The sequence below is a fragment of the Pristis pectinata genome, chromosome 1 (assembly GCF_009764475.1).
Source record: "Pristis pectinata isolate sPriPec2 chromosome 1, sPriPec2.1.pri, whole genome shotgun sequence".
Classification (NCBI taxonomy): Eukaryota; Metazoa; Chordata; class Chondrichthyes; order Rhinopristiformes; family Pristidae; genus Pristis; species Pristis pectinata.
The window spans coordinates 79,659,209-79,672,017 of record NC_067405.1 but is presented as its reverse complement, the minus strand read 5'-3'; the positions used below and the strand labels follow the sequence as shown (position 1 = coordinate 79,672,017).

At 43.4% G+C, this 12,809-nt stretch overlaps 1 protein-coding gene across 4 annotated transcripts in view; it reads left to right on the top strand.

Annotated features, from left to right (window-relative positions):
- LOC127573493 (sentrin-specific protease 2-like) overlaps nucleotides 1-12,809 on the top strand; it is a 56,467-nt gene that overhangs the window by 31,364 nt on the left and 12,294 nt on the right. For all 4 annotated transcript variants that reach the window (XM_052021793.1, XM_052021786.1, XM_052021777.1 and 1 more), the window contains 3 exons: nucleotides 1,374-1,538; nucleotides 7,018-7,149; nucleotides 12,314-12,517. In XM_052021793.1, coding sequence (XP_051877753.1) covers nucleotides 1,374-1,538; nucleotides 7,018-7,149; nucleotides 12,314-12,517 — 501 coding nt within the window. The remainder of the gene's footprint in view (nucleotides 1-1,373; nucleotides 1,539-7,017; nucleotides 7,150-12,313; nucleotides 12,518-12,809) is intronic.

Below are 12,809 nucleotides of genomic sequence, written 5' to 3'. Positions count from 1 at the left end.
AACTGCAAAGAAAAAAATCTAAGATTATAAACTTATTGTCTGGGATGAATGTACAATGGCTCACAAAGTAGCCATTGAAGCATTAGATCAAATATTGCAAGGTCTTAGACACAATAATAACTTAATGGGAGGCATTACTTTAGTGCTAGCTGGAGATTTTTATCAAGTGCTACCAGTAATTCCACGACATACTGAAGCAAGTGATTGAAAGCCTATATTAAAGCATCACATATTTGGGAAAATGTTAAATGATTACACTTGAAAACTAATATGAGTGCATTTGACAGGCGATCCATCTGCAAGAGAGTTTGATCGAATTTACTCAATGTACATATTTATTTTCAGTGTATGTTTTTATTGGTAACTTTAGTTGAACAACATAATTTTAACCCCCTAATTATATTATTCATGGACTGTTACATAACTTGATTGCATGGAAATAAATGCAAACATCATGAATTGCCAGCATAATACCTGAGCATCACCAGGTACAGCAGCTAGTAATGGTAATATACCTCAGTTAGTGTCCCTCAACCTCCTCCGCTGCAGGGAGAACAGACCTAACTTCTGTCTCTTCGTGTAACTGAACTGTTCCATCCCAGGCAACGTCCTGGTGAATCTCCTCTGTACCTTCTCCAGCGCCATCACATCTTTCCACAGCATAGTGATCAGAACTGCACACAGTACTTCAGCTGAGGTCTGACCAAGGTATATAAAGGTGGAGCATTACCTCCCTGCTTCTGTATTCAATGCCCTGACTAATGAAGGTCAGTATCCCATATGCCTCTGTAACCACATTATCTACCAATGTTACCCCTTTCAAGGATCTATGCACTTGTGCTCCCAGGTCCCTCTGTTCCTCAATATTCCCTGAGACCCTATCATTTATAGTGTATGTCCTAACCTCATCAGTACACCCAAACACATCACCTCACATATGTCTGGATTAAACTTATCTATATGCCATTTCTCAGCCCGTTTCATCAACACATCGATACTTCTCTGCAGCCTAACAATAACTCCGTCAATCTTCGTGTCATCACAAACTTTTGTCCTCCTTGAGTCAGGATACTGAAGCCAACTGTACCAAAACCTGAAATAAAATTTTAAAAAATGCTGAAAACTCTTGGTAGGTCAAGCAGCATCTGTGGACAGAGAAGCACAATTAACATTTCAGATGGAAGACTCTTCATTAGACATTAATACTACTTCATTCCACAGCTGCAGCCTGACCTGCTGAGTGTTTCCAGCACTTTTCATTTTAGATTTCTTGCATTTTGTTGATTTTTACTGTACCAAGTAACTGCTGTTTGGGCTGAGATCAAACTTCAGAATCTTCATCTGTAATATGTGCCCTTTTTTCTTTCTTTCAGAAACAGCACATAGAACAAGACCTATCACGTGAAGTTGCAGCTCGATTGTACCTGAATGACGGTGATGCCACAGCGGCTGTTAATGTGCCAACCTCTGAAATCCTGAAGGAAAATCTAAGCACCTTAACAAAAGAGCAGAGAGGCAATCTTCCACGATTTACTGAGGTATGTTTTATACAGGTTTCAACATGGGGCTCTGAAGTGTAGCCTCTAAGTCTCCCCATAGCTGAAGCCGTCCAGTCCCAATAACATCCTTGTGAATCTTTTCTGTACCCTTTCCAATCTAATGACATCCTTCCTATAGCTAGGCAACCAGAACTGCACATAATGCACCAAGTGTGGTGTCATCAATGTCTTGTACAGCTGTAACATGATGATTCGAGTATGAGAGAAGAGACAAGCAGTAGAGATGTATTGCACCAAATTTTGAGAGCCCTGATGAGACCACATCTAACTATTGTGTACAGTCTGGTCTCCCTACCTAAGAAAGGATTCCTGGGATGGCAGGTTTGTCATATGAGGAGACATTAAGGCAGACTGGGCCTACATTTGCTTAGACTTAGAATAATGAGAGGTGACCTTATGGGAGCATATAAAATTCTCACAGGCTTTACGGATAGATACATGGACAAGTTGGGCTGGAGGGCCTGTTTCTGTGCTGTATAATTCTATGACCAACATCCTCTGCCTTCCTAATTCCTGCTGAACCTTAACTTTCAGTGATTTATGTCCAAGAAACACCCAGGTACCTCTGAGCAACTACATCCTTTGTTTCTAACCAACTAAAACATAATCTGTGCTCCTGTTTTTTGACTAAGATGGCAGTTGAGAAGTTGTTCACCGAGTTTCTGTTAACCTTCACTGGAACAGTGCAAGAGCAAAATCAGAGTCCAAGTGCAATAAGGAATGAAAGTGGCAGGTGACAGGAAGCTCATTGTTAAACTTGTGAACTGAATGGAGGTGTTCAGCAAACCTACTACCCAATCTGCATATCTGTTTTTGATCTTCCCATTCGGGCAAGGAAACCTGATTGTGAACAGTGAATACAGCATACTAAATCAAAAGGTGAACTGCTGATTCATCAAAGGGCCTTGGACAATGGAACAGGAGATGAAATGCCAGGCTGTGCATCTCTTGTACCTTTGTGGGAAGGGAAGTGGGTTTTGGGGGTGATGCAAGAGTATACAAGAATGTCATGGAAGGAAAGCTCCATGGGCAATGTTGGTAATGGAGAGGATATGAGTTTTGAAAGGGAACGGTCAGACAGGACACTGAGACTGCACACATCAATTTCACCTTGGAACAACAGAGAGGAAGGTTATCAGTTTGCAGGCTGAAGTCAATGGGATGTTTATTGTCACACCAGCACTGAGTTGGAGGAGATTGTAGCTCATTGACAGTTTGATGTTAAAAAAGTAATCTGAAAACCTGGTCACAGAACCAAGGGTTGGCAGACAGCATGCACGTTGCTGGTATTATGTTTGCGAATAATGTCAAGACTGAACCAGGAGGAGGTGAGTAATGGAACTTTGCAATCCAAAAGCATCCAAAACACCTGTGCTACAGGTAGAAGAACATATTGTGAGGCACAATAGCCATGTTTGGATATTTAGAAGTAGAACCAAAAAAAACTGAGCAAGGTTTGTTGTGATACAGAGCAAGTGGTGGAGTAGGACAGCATATTTGCCTCATCTCCAGCAAAAAGAGAAAATACTTCACACTATTGGAGAACAATTTTTACCAGGCTCATTATAGCTTTATGGCGACGCAAAAGACTGCAGCTGCTAGAATCTGGAGCAACACACAAAACGTTTCACCCCCTCCCCCCCACCTCTTTATACTGGCGATCTACCCTCTATCTTTCAGGCAAGATGAAGGGTCTTGACCCGAAACGTCAACTGTCCATTTCTCCCCAGAGATGCCACCAGACCTGCTGAGTTCCTCTGGCGTTTTGTGATTACAGCTTTAAACTGGATGGTTGGATGGAATAGATGAGAGAGTTACAGAAAGTGAGGCTTGATTCAAATGGGACACAGTGCATGGACAGTGAGTGAATTGGAAGGCAGGGTAGATTTGATTCCGTAGCTGTAAAATGAAACCATCGGTGATGATGCTGTAGAGGAAATCTGTTGATACAATTCGGGCACTTGTTATTAAAGGGAACATGACTGTGTGGACAGGAGCTTAGTACCATGTTGGATAACAGTGAGTAATGGTGTTGTTGGGAGGATAGAGCAGCAGAGATCCAGCAACTGGGTGATAACCAGGACCTACGTGAATTCTTCTGCACTGTCGAGACCAGCTGCAATCCAGAGGCCCAGCCCATGTACTGCCAAAAACAGAAGAGAACTTATCAAATAGAGAGACAGACTGTGTGTGCTGGTGACCAGCACCCTAGCATCGAGGCTCAAATCGAACTCAGTCAACCATGGTGAGCAGTCCCATCCCAGCAAAGAGCTCCTAAGAGGATGCTTCAAAGACATTCTAAAGGTCTCCTTTAGGTGTGTGTGTGTGGGGGGGGTGGGGTGGGGTGGGGTGGAGGAGGAATGTAACATCCCCATTAATTCATGGGAACAAAAGGAGCATCTGGGAGGACACCAGGTACTTTGAGTCTCCTTGGGAACAAAGTGCAAACAAATATGAACAACTCGCCCATCCCATCTAGCTCCATGTAGCAGAGTCTGCAGATCCTGCACAAGATACTTCAGCCACCTCAGACCCACTGAAATGGAGTGAAAGCAAGTCATTCTGAAACGTGAAGGACTGGATGAGAAGTAGTAAATGGAGCGGCACAGTAGTGTAGCAGTTAGCGTGACGCTATTACAGCACCAGAGATCGGTTTTCAATTCCCGTTGCTGTCTGCAAGGACTTTGTATGTTTCCCCCCTCTGTGTCTGCGCGGGTTTCCTCTGGATGCTCCGGTTTCCTCCCACATTCCAAAGACATACGGGTTAGTGGGTTAACATGGGTTTAAGTGGGTGGCGCAGACTCATTGGGCTGGAAGGCCCTGTTACAGTGCTGTATAAAGTTTTAAAGAGATACTTTTTATCCTGCAGGAATGTAAGCCTTCGTGTCCACCAGGATCATTGTTGAAATCTTGTTCTCAGGATAGGTAGATCACCTGATTGGGGTGGGGGGGTGGAGCGGGAATATAGAATCAGAAACTGTAGACACAGCACTATGGAGCCAGTAAAGTCAACCAGCTATAGGAGAACATTGGTCAGTAGATTGGGTTGCAGCTTGTTGGGAGATGGAGAAACATGATGATAAATTTTCTGGGTAGAACAAAGGAAGGAAATATACATCAGTTGCTGAAAGGGTAAGGGACTTGAGGATTCAATTACACAACCTCAGAAATTGGAACCACATGCAAGTCCCTTTGCAACTGGATCCTTGACTTCCTTACAACAGACCACAATCAGTGAGGATAGGCAGCAACACCTCCGCCATGATTATTCTCAATGTTGGTGCCTCACAAGGTTGCATCCTCAGCCACCTACCCTACTCCCTATACACTCATGACTGTGTGCCCAGACTCTGCTCTAACTCCATCTACAAGTTTGCAGATGATACCACCGTAGTGGGCTTTATCTTAAATGACGATGAGTCAGAGTACAGGAAGGAGATAGCGAGCTTAGTGACATGGCATTATGACAATAAACTTTCCCTCAATGTCAGCAAAACAAAAGAACTGGTCATTGACTTCAGGAAGGGGGGGGGGCGGTGCACATGCTCCTGTTTATATCAATGGTGCTGAGGTTGAGAAGGTTGAGAGCTTCAAGTTCCTAGGAATGAACATCACTACTGTCCTTGTCCAACTACATAGACACCACAGCCAAGAAAGCTCACCAGCACCTCTACTTCGTCAGGAGGCTAAAGAAATTTGGCATGTCTGCTTTGACTCTCACCAATTTTTATCGATGCACCATAGAAAGCATCCTATCCGGATACATCACGGCTTGGTATGGCAGCTGCTCTGCCCAAGACCGCAAGAAACTACAGAGAGTTGTGGATACAGCTCAGCACATCACAGAAACCAGCTTCTCCTCCATGGACTCTGCCTCAGTAAAGCAGCCAACATAATCAAAGACCCCACCCACCCCGGACATTCTCTCCTCTCCCACCTCCCATCGGGCAGAAGATACAAAAGCCTGAAAGCACGTACCACCAGGCTCAAGAACAGCTTCTATCCTGCCGTTATCAGATTATTGACTGGTCCCCTAGTACAATAAGATGGACTCTTAACCTCACAATCTACCTCATTATGACCTTGCACCTTATTATCTACTGCATTACACTTTCTCTGTAACTGTAACACTTTATTCACTTTATTCTGCACTCTGTTATTTTCCCTTGTATTACCTCAATGCACTATTGCAATAAATTGATTGTGCAAGATGAGTTTTTCACTGTACCTCGGTACATATGACAATAATAAACCAAATTACCAAATATGCACAGTAACTTTTTTACCTTTGTTTAACAGTACTCTTAATCATTTCTGGATGAAATTTTACCCTTTGAGAAATTGGCTCAGCATAGCATATTTGATGTTTTTTTTGCCGTCAGTTCCCCACATAATGATGTCATCGTCATGCACCACACATTTCCTCCATGCTCTCATAAGCTGGGGTCTTTTGGTGCAACCTATGACCTTCATAAAAGTTGAAGCACATTGGACTGAGATCAACGATGAAATGTCAGTTACAGGGTCTGTGCTGTGACATTGATACCTTGTACATAACTTCAGCCAGTCTCTGTTTACAGTGCTCCGGATAATGGAGACTGCATCACTGGTGGTCTTTCACAGTCGACAGCTTTTTATACAAACCATGTGAGAGCTGCATGCTGCGATCTCTGCCCCCTTGATCATCCTGCACCTTTCAGTGGCTCTGTAGCTTGAGCTTATAGAAGGGGATCACACACACATTGCTGTGCTCGCTCCTCTGCCTATTCTCTCATATCCATGGTAGCATCAGAGAGTACCTTTTCAGATCAAATGCTCTTTCCAATGATCAGAGTGGCAACAATGTGGCAGCTGTGAATTTTCTTTATGCAGATCCCATTTTGGTGGCTGATTTTGGGTGCAGTTATGGTGCTGTTTCTACCCTCAGAGATATGGCATGGAAATAGTCCCTTTGGCTCACGAGGCTGCACCGACCATCAACCACCTATTTTTATACTAATCCTACCTTAACCCATTTGAAAGGGATACCATCTGGCCCAGGGCATTGCTATCACTCCAGGGGCAGCTTACAGTAGACAATTCACCTATCAACCTGCAAGTTTTTGAGATGTGACTTTCACTCAATTTCACACATTTTTCTAGGGTTCTAATTCAGCATCAATATTAAAGGTGACAGTTGATTAGCCCACAATTAGAGGGTGAAATCCAATTTCTAAATATTATTTTCAGGAAAAATGCAACTACATGTGATTGCTAGATATGTAAATAAGGATGTGGAGACCAAAAGCAAAGTTATGCAAAATGCAGTTATTGTTTGGGTCCTGTTGGAATATGAATTACTTTGCAACATGATTTGTTCTCCAGGCAGCTGCTGAGTGACCCGCCTGCTTTCAGCAACTGTAGTCTTCAGTTTTGCTTTTCACCTGCAGTATTAGTCATTTTTGTTCTTCTGTTGCAGAAAATGGTGGAGGAGGTGAGAAAGGCCCTTGACTATGGAGAACCTGATGAAGTGCTCAGCACTGGGTTTAAACTGAAGATAACACGAAAAGATATCAGCACTCTCTGTAATTACAACTGGCTCAATGATGAGGTACAAGGCCCTTTCATCTATTGTTACACCTTGCTAATGCTACACAGGAGGGTTTAAACTAGATTGGCAAGGAGGTGGGACTCTGAGCAGGAGCAAGTCATGGGATAAAGCAGTAGCCAGCGAGAGCAAGTTTAGTAATCAGGATAACCAGGGGCACAGTAAAGGCAGCGAAAGGAATACCCAGTAACAAACTGCATTTATTTCAATGCACGAGTTTTAACAGGTACGGTGGACGAACTCAGAGCGTGGATTGGCTCTGAGGACTGGGATGTTATAGCCGTAACAGAAACATGGCTGAGGGAAGGGCAGGGCTAGCAGCTCAATATTCCAGGATACAGATGCTACAGGTGTGACAGAGGTACAGGTAAGCAAGGAGGAGGTGCTGCCTTTTTGATAAAGGAGGACGTAACATCACTACTTAGAGATGACATTCTTGGAGGAATCATCCAGTGAGGCCATATGGGTAGAACTTAGAAACAAGAAGGGGAGGGTCACTTTAGTGGGGCTGTACTATAGACCCTCCCCCCTTCCAGTGGTTAATGGGAACTTGAGGAGCAGGTGTGTAGAGAAATTGCTCATAGTTGTAAGAATAATAGGGTTGTATTAGTGGGAGATTTTAATTTCCCCGGTATTGACTGCACTAGCCAGAGTGTTAAGGGCCTGGATGTGGTGGAATTTGTGAAATGTATCCAGGAAAGTTTTCTGAGTCAATATATAGAGGGCCCTACTCCAGGGGATGCAATACTGGACCTTCTGTTAGGGAACGAGGCAGGACAAGTAACTGAAGTGGCCGTTAGGGAGCACTTTGGCTCTAGTGACCATAATTCTATTAGTTTTAAGATAGTGATGGAAAAGGATAGGACAGGCCCACAGGTTGGGGTCCTAAAATGGAGCAGGGCTAATCTTGGGGGAATTAGGCAGGATCTAGCAGAGGTCGATTGGGTGAGCCTGTTTGAAGGGAAAGGAACGAATAGCAAGTGGGAGGCTTTTAAGAGTCTGATATCTTCCTGTTCCTTTTAGGGTGAAGGGTAAACCTGGGAAGTTTAGGGAACCTTGGCTGACGGAATATATTGAGGCTCTGGTCAAGAAAAATAAGGAAGCATACATTGGGATTAGGAGATCGGGGATGAGGGAATCCCTTGATGACCATAAAAAGATTAGGATTACTCTTAAGAGGGATATCAGGAGGGCAAGAAGAGGTTATGAGATGGATCTGGCAGGTAAGGGTAAGGAAAATCACAAGAGGTTCTATAGCTATATTAGGAGTAAAAGCGTGACAGGGAGAGGATAGGTCCACTTAGAGATCAGCAGGGCTGCCTATGTCTTGAGCTGCAGGAGATGGGTGGGATTTTTAACAAATAGTTCTCCTTGCTGTTTACTGAGAGGAAAATGATGGTTACCCAAGAGAGGAAACAAGTGGAGATGTTTTGGAGGACATTTGTATTACCAGGGAGGAGGTATTTGAATTCAGGAAGGAGGCATTCAGGTGGATAAATCCCCAGGGCTTGACTGAGTACATCCTCAGAGTTTGTGGCAGGCTAGAGAAGAAATTGCGGAGGTGCTTGTGGAGATATTTACTTCATCATTAGCCACTGGTGAATTTCCTGAAGACTGGAAGATGGCTAATGCCCTTCTGTTGTTTAAGAAGGGTAGCAAGGACAAGCCAGTGAAATACAGGCCAGTCAACCTGACATCAGTCATGGGGAAGTTACTGGAGGGAATTTTGAGGGACAGGAACTACTGGCATGTGCCTAGACAGAGTCTGATAAGGAGGAGTCAGCATGGATTTGTGTGTGAAAAGTCGTGCTTAACGAACCTTTCAGAGTTTTTTGAAGAGGTAACCGAAAAGGTAGATGAGGGAAGGGCAGTGGATGTTGTCTATTTGGACTTCAGCAAGGCCTTCAACAAGGTCCCACATGGCAGGCTGGCCTGAAAGGTTGGGTCCCATGGAATCCAGGGAGAGCTAGTTAGGTGGATTCAAAATTGGCTCGGAGGTTGGAGGCAGAGGGTGGTGATTGAAGGTTGTTTCTTGGAATGGAGGCCGGTGACTAGTGGTGTGCCAGAGGGGTCAGTGTTAGGACCCTTGTTATTTGTTATTTATATACATGATTTAGATGCAAATATACAAGGCTGGATCAGTAATTTTGTGGATGACACAAGGTGTTGTTGATAATGAAGAAGGTTATCGTAAATTACAGGGGATCTCGATCAGTTAGGGAAGTGGGCCAAGGAGTGGCAAATGGATTTCAGTATAGATAAGGGTATTTTCTTCATGGTAGGGGAGTCCAGAACCAGGGGGCATAGATTTAGGGTGAGAGGGGAAAGATTTAAAAGGGACCTGAGGGGCAACTTTTTCACACAGAGGGTGGTGAGTATGTGGAATGAGCTGCCAGAGGAAGTGGTTGAGGCAGGTATAACAGTATCATTTAGGAAGCACTTGGAGTAAGAAGTACCTGGAGGGGAGGGGCCTGGAGGAATATGGGCTGAGCGCAGGAAATTTGGACTAGGTGGGCGGGCACCATGGTCAGCATGGATTCATGGGGCCAAAGGGCCTGTATCCATGCTGTATTGCTCTGTGACAACTGTGATGCATTTTGGAAAGTCAAACCAGCATAGGACATAAACCATGAATGGTAGGACACTAGGGAGTGTAATAGAACAGAGGTACCTAGGAGTACAAGTGCATAGTTCATTGAAAGCAGCATCACAGGTAGACAAGGTGGTGAAAAAGGCATTTAGCATGCTGGTCTTCAGGGCATTGAGTGTAAGAGCTGGGACATTTTGTTGCAGTTGTGTAAGTCATTGGTGAGACTGCATTGAGTACTGTGTGCAGTTTTGGTCACCCTGTTATAGGAAAGACATAGTTAAAATGGAAAGAGTGCAGAAAAGATTTACGAGGATGTTGCCAGGACTAGAGGGCCTGAGTTACAGGGAGAGGTTGGCCAGGCTTGATCTTTATTCCTTGGAATGTAAGAGAATAAGGGGCGATCTTATAGAAATGTTTAAAATTATGAGAGGAACATATAAGGTGGACGGTAAAAGTCTTTTCTCCAGGGTAGGGGAGTCCAAAACTAGAGGGTGTAGATTTGGGGTGAGAGGGGAAAGATTTAAAAGGGACCTGAGGGGCAACTTTTCCACACAGAGGGTGGTGAGTATGTGGACCGAGCTGCCAGAGGAAGTGATTGAGGCAGGTACAATAGTATCATTTAAGAAGCACCTGGATAGGTACATGGAGGGGAGGGGCCTGGAGGGATATGGGCCAAATGCAGGAAATTGGGACCAGCTGGGTGGGCACCATGGTTGGCATGGACTGGTTGGGCCGAAGGGCCTGTGTCTGTGCTGATTTGCTCTCTGACTCTATCACTCTATTTTGTGATTTTTGTCAATGAGTAATTCTTTGCTCTTCTGGCAGAAATAGGCTTAATGCCTATCTGGAAATCATCTTCACCTTAATTTCTGCCCATGTGCTGCCTGCAATTACTCTCCCCACCCACAAAGCCTAGCCTCTACAAATTGGGATGTTGACATGGGTGCCTGATGATTACGTTACTGGACTAGTAATCCAGGAGCTGAAGGTGCAAGTTTAAATCACACCATGGTTACTGGAGAATTTAATCAATTAAATAAGTCTAAAGTAAGAAGATGGTATCAGTAATAATGACCACAATTAATTGCATCAACCATTTCGTAATTAACTAAAATGAAACCTGAAGCTCTTGGCTTATACATGACTGTTACCCATCAGCTTTACCAAATCATTCAGTGGTGATAAAGTCTTTAAGGAGAAAATCCTTAAATTTAAATACCAAATTTTTCTCAGTTTGAGGAATAACTGATGCTTGCTAAAACGCTGCTGTCAGCAGAGTCCATATTAAGCACATCGACTGAAACACATGGACAATAATGCAGCAAAAGGAAGTAGTGAACAATGTGGCTTTACTGCATTTTCTTTTTAAATGTGGAAAGGCTAACTCAAAGAATAAAATGCTGAAAAATGGGAGAGGTATCAATATACAAGAAAATCAATTACACTGCTAATAAATGTGTCATAATAACAGCCAATTCAATGTATGCCACAGCGAATGCTCCCACTTCTGTGAACCATAGCATTTAATTGCAAACTAGTGGTCATTGTTGAAGGACAGGGTTTTGATTATCCCAGTGTGACGTAAAATGTGGGCCTGAAGACCCACACTCAATGTTTCAGGAACAGCTTCTTCCCCTCCGCCATCAGATTTCTGAACAGTCCATGAACACTATCTCATTATTCCTCTTTTGTACTATTTACTTATTTTTGTAACTTATAGTAATTTTTATGTCTTTACGTCTTGCACTGTACTGCTGCCACAAAACAAATTTCACGACATGTGTCAGTGATAATAAACCTGATTCTGATGTTTTTAATACACCGTTCAAGTTTATTGTTGTCATAAGCATTCATACCCAGGGTATAAATGCCATGAAAATTAGCTTTTTGCAGGAGCAGCACAGTACATTACAAACGTGACAGATGAGTTATATCTCTTGCCTTTCATTCATTTCATCTAGGTGCAGGTACATGCAGAATAGTTCTGAAAAGTACAGGTATTTTCTGGTACTTCCTCCAGAGGGTTATTTAAACAGTTAGTCAACCCTGGGAGTTTTAGGGCTGATTTTGATCTTGTTCTGTTTTGTTCTTGTACATGTGTTTAAGTAAACTGAGATGCACTGTAGTGCTGGTTGTAGTATCAGAGGGCCACCTAATAGACAGAGCTAGAAGGGTGACAATTGTACAATGCTCTGTTTTACCCTAGCCAAGTCCACCTTCCAAAGGGGCGTGAAGAAGTAGATGTTGAGATCTTCTACTAGAGAGTTTGAACAAGGGGATGAGATGAGGAGGCAGTCATTAAAAACTGAGGTGTGCAGGAATTTTTACTGGCAAAGAATGGCAAATCTCTAGAACTCTATACAACAGAGGACTGTGGAGGCCAGATCACTGGAGGTATATAAAGGGCAGGCAGATAATTTTTGAAAAGAAAGGGAACCCAAGGGCTTTGTGAAGCTAGAACAGAAGAGGAGCTGAGGCCTTGGGCAGATCAGCCATGATGAAATTGAATGGCAGGGCAGGCTTGACTAACCAGGTGACAGATGAGTCTTTGAACCATTTTCTGTTGATATTTTGCAGGTGATTAACTTCTACATGTGTTTAATTATGGAAAGAAGTAAAGAAGCTTATTTTCCTGGAGTTTACGCATTTAATACTTTCTTCTATTTGAAACTGCACACTGGAGGATACCAGACTGTAAAGCAATGGACGAAAGGAGTGGATTTATTTGAAAAGGACCTTATACTGGTACCAGTACATTTAGGAGTACATTGGTGTTTGACGGTAAGCAAGCATTTTCTTTAGTAACATTTCAGTGCAGGCTCATTTGCATGAGAGTCTCTGGAACATTAGGAGATTGAGGGGTGACCTTTTTGAGGTTTATAAAATTATGAGGGGCATAGATAGATAGTCCTAGGGCAGGGGAGCCTAGAACTAGAGGGCACGGGTTTAATGTGAGAGGGGAGAAATTTAAAGATCTGAGGGGTAGGTTGTTCACACAAGGGGTGGTAAATATTTGGAATGAACTGTCAGTCAAGCTGTTGGAGGCAGATACAATTGCAGTGGTTTAAAAGGT